The 6,000-nt window shown below is 38.2% G+C and overlaps 1 protein-coding gene across 1 annotated transcript in view; it reads right to left on the bottom strand.

Moving 5' to 3' along the window:
* The window catches only part of DDX1 (DEAD-box helicase 1), a 29,478-nt gene that overhangs the window by 682 nt on the left and 22,796 nt on the right, over positions 1 to 6,000 (bottom strand). The window contains exons 20-25 of the mRNA XM_006910242.2: positions 3,909 to 4,000; positions 1,890 to 1,962; positions 1,672 to 1,744; positions 1,548 to 1,590; positions 741 to 836; positions 334 to 454 (exon numbers count right to left, since the gene is read on the bottom strand). Of these exons, the coding sequence (XP_006910304.1) occupies positions 334 to 454; positions 741 to 836; positions 1,548 to 1,590; positions 1,672 to 1,744; positions 1,890 to 1,962; positions 3,909 to 4,000 (498 nt within the window). The remainder of the gene's footprint in view (positions 1 to 333; positions 455 to 740; positions 837 to 1,547; positions 1,591 to 1,671; positions 1,745 to 1,889; positions 1,963 to 3,908; positions 4,001 to 6,000) is intronic.

Genomic DNA, 6,000 nt, shown 5'->3' with positions numbered 1-6,000 from the left:
CACTTGAATTAAGTCAAAGGTTTCCAATTCTCTGTTCAAAATTACCATTATACTGTTGTTTCCTAATAGTTCTATAAATGCTCAACGACTCTTATGAAATCAACATGTCAAGAGAAACAGCTATGCTGCCTCTTCATTCACGTTCTGATCACACAATTAAAAAATGCGACGAGACAGGCACGGACAAAGCACTGTGATAGTGATAAAGAAGGAACGACCAGTGTGCTAAAAACATACACTCAACATAATGAAATGAAATGACTTTTCTTAAATTGATGCTCAAAAAGGAAACAGTCGCACTTAAGGATGAAGTAAAAGAGCCCCGAAGCTCACCCCCAGCGGCCCTCTTTTGACCATAGGTGACTTTGCCATCAAATTCATCCACCGGGACCTTTATATCCGGCTCAACCTGAGAAATGGTACAGTTCAGGTGTTCTTCTATCTCAGAGAGTAACTAAGAAAGGGGGAAGAAAGCAAAGCATTTTCAAATAAAACATCACTTTGACAGAGTTGAATTTTAACAACATTATATAAAACTGGGAAGGCTAGAATATTTAGTGTAAAAGGAAGTTATATTTCTGAAGACATGAAATCTCAACTTATAATTTACAAACTACGGCTAACATTATAATCAATTACTTAATATTCTTCGTCATAACTGACAAGAGATAAATGCTCAATACAACTTTTGTAAATCAACGCAGCCTATTTCACCAATTTTAATAAGCTTTTTGTCTTACTTGCATCTCGTTGTACCATATGGTACAGCCACCATCCTCCTTGAGCCTCGTGTTATAACACCCTTTTCCACGGCTGCTACATACATGGTACCAAACCTAAAGAGGAAAAAATATTAACATGCAGGGAGACTGAAACATGCTAGATAGCTTTATTTTCACTTTGTTTTTTAACATCTTCTGTCTTCAAGGCACAAAATAAATAGACCGCAGGGACGGTACATCATCCGATTACTACCACCACTCAGTAGCTCATTAACCAGGTCTTCTAAAAGAATTCTTTTTCAGAATAATCCAAAAGTTTTTATAAAATGCATAGTTATAGAAAGGAATTCTCAGATAAAAATAAGGATGAAAAGGTAAATATTGGAAAACGTTATCAAAAATAAAGTTCAAATGTTTTCTATAAGACAAAATGAACAACTAGTTTGGGCAACAGGTATATGAGAGTTCCTTATTCTTACAACTTTGCTGTAAATTTGTAACTGTATCAAAATTATAAGTTACCCCCACCCCCACCCCCACTCCCTATGAAAGGTCTTCTATGGCATCATGCCAGAGAGGGTTTAAATACATTTTGGTGAAAACAATTACAGCTATTAGGAAAAATTAGATTTTGCATTTTTCCTTTCTAAACTTCATCCTATTATGTTTCCCTTTAATAAAAAGAGAAAAAGGTGCCATAAAAATGTTCATTTATAGTCCGTATGCAACCAAATTTAATGTAAATGGAAAAATCAAACTGTTTTTATTTCTAACGTCTAAAATGACAACACAAACAATAACATAATAGAGTACTGAAAAGATTACCTTTTCTTTCTCTGTTGCCACCAAGGAAATAGCCAGACCCATTCTGAAAGATTTTAACGTCTTTATTAGACTTTATTCCTAAAGCGCAGAAGCTTAAAAAAGAAAAAATAAATTACAGCAGTACCTTTCAGCTCTTCCTACTCTGCCAATTCGATGTACATAGTTTTGCTTTTCATCAGGCAGGGTGACATTTATAACTGTAAATAAAAACAATTATTACCAATTGCCACGGATTTCTAAAATTTCAAATATCAGCTTGTTTGATGTTCTAAATATTTCAAATATATCAGGTTTACTTTGAGTTCCATAAAATTCAATCTGTAGGCATAAAGTGTCTTTTACCATAAGGAACACCGTGAATATCAATTCCCCTGGCAGCCACATCTGTGCAAATCAAGAACCTTACGTCTCCTTTCTAAAGAAAGCAGAGAGAAATGAATTTATTAGTGTGTATACTAAAAAATAAACACAAATACTATCTTCTGACTGAGGACTCCTGTCACTAATGTGTCACTATGAGATTAGAGGTCCAGATATTCATAATTCACTGGACTGGGCCTTGAATTTGTAAGTTACAATCTGCTGAAATATGACATTTAACATGAATGGATTCATTTAAATGACTGGATCCATTTTTGCTTTTCTTTTTTCTTACACCAATATCAAACCATTGTCAAAATTTGGCTTAATCTTTAAAAATTATGACTGGTAATTCAAGAAAAAGAAAATACAACAAAATACAAAAACGAGCATTATTTTTAATCTTGTATTACAATAAATTCAGATTACTCGACGCTTTGCCTTGAGATTACAGTTTTTGTGACAACAAAATCCTAAAAAAGGAACTGAGAGTGCCCCCTGGTGCTCACCAAAGAAACACAAACTAGCCTTCAGCTAGTGAAGTCAGCGGTGCAGAGGAGGGAGGGGCATACGGACTTTGGCCCAGAAGAGAGAAAGGTGCTGCCCATGCTGAAATGGCCCATTTGATATGTTTTAACATCCAAACCAATCCACAGTATAAAAACAGAATCCAAAATTGCTGAATCCAGCACTTCTCACCTTTTTTCCTATGATGGGTCTGAGAGAAAATATCTGTGCCAGACACTGAGGCAAAGGCACTGTGGCAAACAGACGAGAATGCCTGTGGCTGGGGCCACAGACCCCGACTTCTACATGACTCCAGACCCACCCACCTACACCGGGAGCTGTCCAACCTGACCACGTGCTACCAGGACAAAGGACGGTCTGCCCTAAACGATTCACACTACATTTAACTCCACAAAACCGTATTCTTTCTTAATTTTTTAATTTTTCAATTACAGTTGACATACAATTTATATTAGTTTCAGGTATACAGAATGGTGATTAGACGTTCATATAATTTACTAAGTGATCCCCCTGATAAGTCTAGTACCCACCTGACACCATACAGTCAACACAATATTAGTGACCATATTCCCCACGCTGTACTTTACATCCCAGGGACTACTCCTAACTACCAATTTGTACTTCTTCCTCCCTTCACCTTTTTCATCCAGCCTCCAACAACTGCCCCTCCCCTCCAACGCCAAATCTGGCAATCATCAGTTTGTTCTCTGTATCCATGAGTCTGTTTCTGTTTTGTTGTTCATTTTTATTTTGTTCTTTAGATTCCACATATAAGTGAAATCACATGGCACTTGTCTTTCTCTGTCTGACTTACTTCACTTAGCATAATACCCTCTAGGTCCACCCATGTTGTAGCAAATGGTAAGATTTTATTCTTTTTGTATGGCCAAAACCATATTTTGATTCCTGTCTTAAATTAATTTACAAATTAAGTTCTCTATGGGTGTAACTACAAACTATTTGTGAGGGGTGCCAATGCTATTGTTTATTACACACAATGGGGCACGAGGGGTTCGGGGGACACGGGGCGCGTGGAGGGGGCGCTGCTGCATCGACTCGTTAGTACATTCATCACAAAGGCACGGCCTCACCTCCACACCCAGGCACAGCTAGGACTGTGGCCCTTGGGTGCCGGGCACTGGAGGGCGTCGTACAAACTATTTTTAAAAACGGCTCGCAGATGTGGTTTAACTATACAATAATGCTTCTAAAAATATCCACCTGAAAGAATTTAACTAAAACTTCAATTGGAAACTCTTATTACAGTAGTGCCGTGCTGGTAGAGAACGTGTTATTTACCATTGCCTGTTAAAGATGGCTAAGCCCAGCCACGAGGACGCACCAGTTAGGGTAGAAATATTCTCAAGTTTCTACGACAAGAATTGCTTTAATAATATTAACTGGAACTGATTAAAATCATATACGATTCCCCTCTTAAGTACTATGGAAATGTAGTTAACTAAATGCCAATACCTTAAATCTTTCCAAGTTTTGCTTTCTCTCATGAGGCTTTCTGTCCCCATGAAGGCAAACACACGAGAACTGGTGTCCTTTTTTATCAGGTCCTAGTGAAAAGAATAAACCGTTAACCCTGGAAAATCTTACACCTAAGTCTATGCAAAAAAATAAAAAACAATAAAATTTAGATTACAATGGTACCATATAATTCTACGGCAATCTACACCCCAACTTGCCATAAGCCATGGTTAACACGATTTGCCATAGGCGAAATGCCATTAAAATGAACTCCTTGGGCATTAAAATTGATTTTGCTTTGAAGGGCAGTGTAAGTCACCCTTTCCGATCTGCAGGAGTAAATAAAGCAGTAAGCCAACAAAAATGCAGTAATAAGAGGAAAATATATGTGTATACCAGGAACCTCACCCATCCCACATAAAGCGAAAAACCAAAAAAGTAGGCAAAGGGGTTACTTTTGGAAGAACCAGAATAGGCATTATGAAGTTCATGACCTTCCTTAAAAGGCCATGCCCACAAGCCTGCCCTCCTCAAGGTGTTCTAAGCAACTTAGTTTTCTGGTTTCTTGGCCAAAGCAGGTGCTACTTTAGAGGTAGATGCAGCAGTAGCAATTCTAAAAATAGCAGCTCTTCAAATACATAGTAGCAAAGAGCTGTACAGTCCTGACCAAAGTAAGGACAAACAGCTTTCTAGAACTCAAAAGAACCTGTAGACACCACTACAAGATAGCTCAGAATAACTATTATAGAATTCAAGGAAATGGTACACATCGAAAGATATTCCCCCGTAACGATGAACGTGGAAACTAATTACACAGAGGAGAAAGAACAGCTGACCAGAGGCTGCACAGGCACACAGAGCTGAGGTCTTACTGAATGCTGAACGCGACTGGTTCAGGAACGTGTCAGACACACTCCCACCCCTGGCTGAGGTGCCTGGGGACAGCGGAGGAATTCTTTCTTCTCCTCTCTTAAATCCTGGAATTGGCTGTATATTGTATTATTCTGGTTTTAGTAATGGTTGGGGGAACTTGTTTTCTTGGCAGAGGAAATCGGAATATTTAAGGAAGGAAGGTAGAAGGAACTAAAGAATATTACTGCCTGCTCCATAGTATTCCTAACCACACAATCAAGACCTCCACTAAAGACAAACCTCGACAGGAGGAAATAGTTTTTATAAAACAGCTGAAACCACCAAGCCAGTCTGTTTGCCAAGACGTGGGGGGAATGCTACCAACTGCTCACTGTGATGAACGATGTAGCGTGTTCTGTATGTGACCATTAGTTCGAACTTTCAAATTGTCCAAACTTTCCATATCTTTTCTGAGTTTTCTATCTCCTTGATGTACATCAATGTGAAGAGAGACGCGCTAGTCTTCCCCATATGAAAGAGGAATTTGTTACCTTGTACATCTGTCTCTTTTTACTTTATATATTTTTTCCACTTCTATTTCAAACATATAGTAAAACTGAAAGAATTCTATGGCTATATGTTTACCACCTAAATTCTAACATTTACTACACCGGCTTTACTGCTTGTCTATCCCTCTAACCTTCTATTAAATCATTTTTATATTTTTAATGCATTTCAGTATAAATTGCAGGTAACAGTACACATTTCAGCATGCATATATCATTAGCTAGAATACAGGATTTGTTTAGGTTTTATTTTCCTTTTAAGGTTACACACAAGGAAAGGTACAAATCTTAAGTGTACATTTGCTGAGTTTTGACAAATGCATGTACCTATGTAGCCCAAGGCCCTATCGAGATACAGGACACTACCCCACAAAGTAGCTTCACGCCCTTTCCCAGACAATCCCTACGCCCAATCTCCTGGGGATGAACACTGTTGTGTTTTTTCCCTATCATAGATTAGTTTGACTCTTCCAGAACCTCAGACAAATGGAACCACACACTGTATACTCCCATGTAAGAGCTCTTCCAGTCATCATCATGTTTGAGATTCATCCAGTCACTGCGTCTATCAGCAGTCTGTTCCTTTTCATTGCTAAGTAGTATGCCAGAGTATAGACATTTCACATGTTGTCTAGCCGTTTTCCCACTGATGGCCATTTAGTGTGTTTTCA

The sequence above is a fragment of the Pteropus alecto genome, unplaced genomic scaffold (assembly GCF_000325575.1).
Source record: "Pteropus alecto unplaced genomic scaffold, ASM32557v1 scaffold61, whole genome shotgun sequence".
Classification (NCBI taxonomy): Eukaryota; Metazoa; Chordata; class Mammalia; order Chiroptera; family Pteropodidae; genus Pteropus; species Pteropus alecto.
Note: the sequence above shows the minus strand (reverse complement) of the source record. Positions and strands in the feature narration are given on the sequence as shown.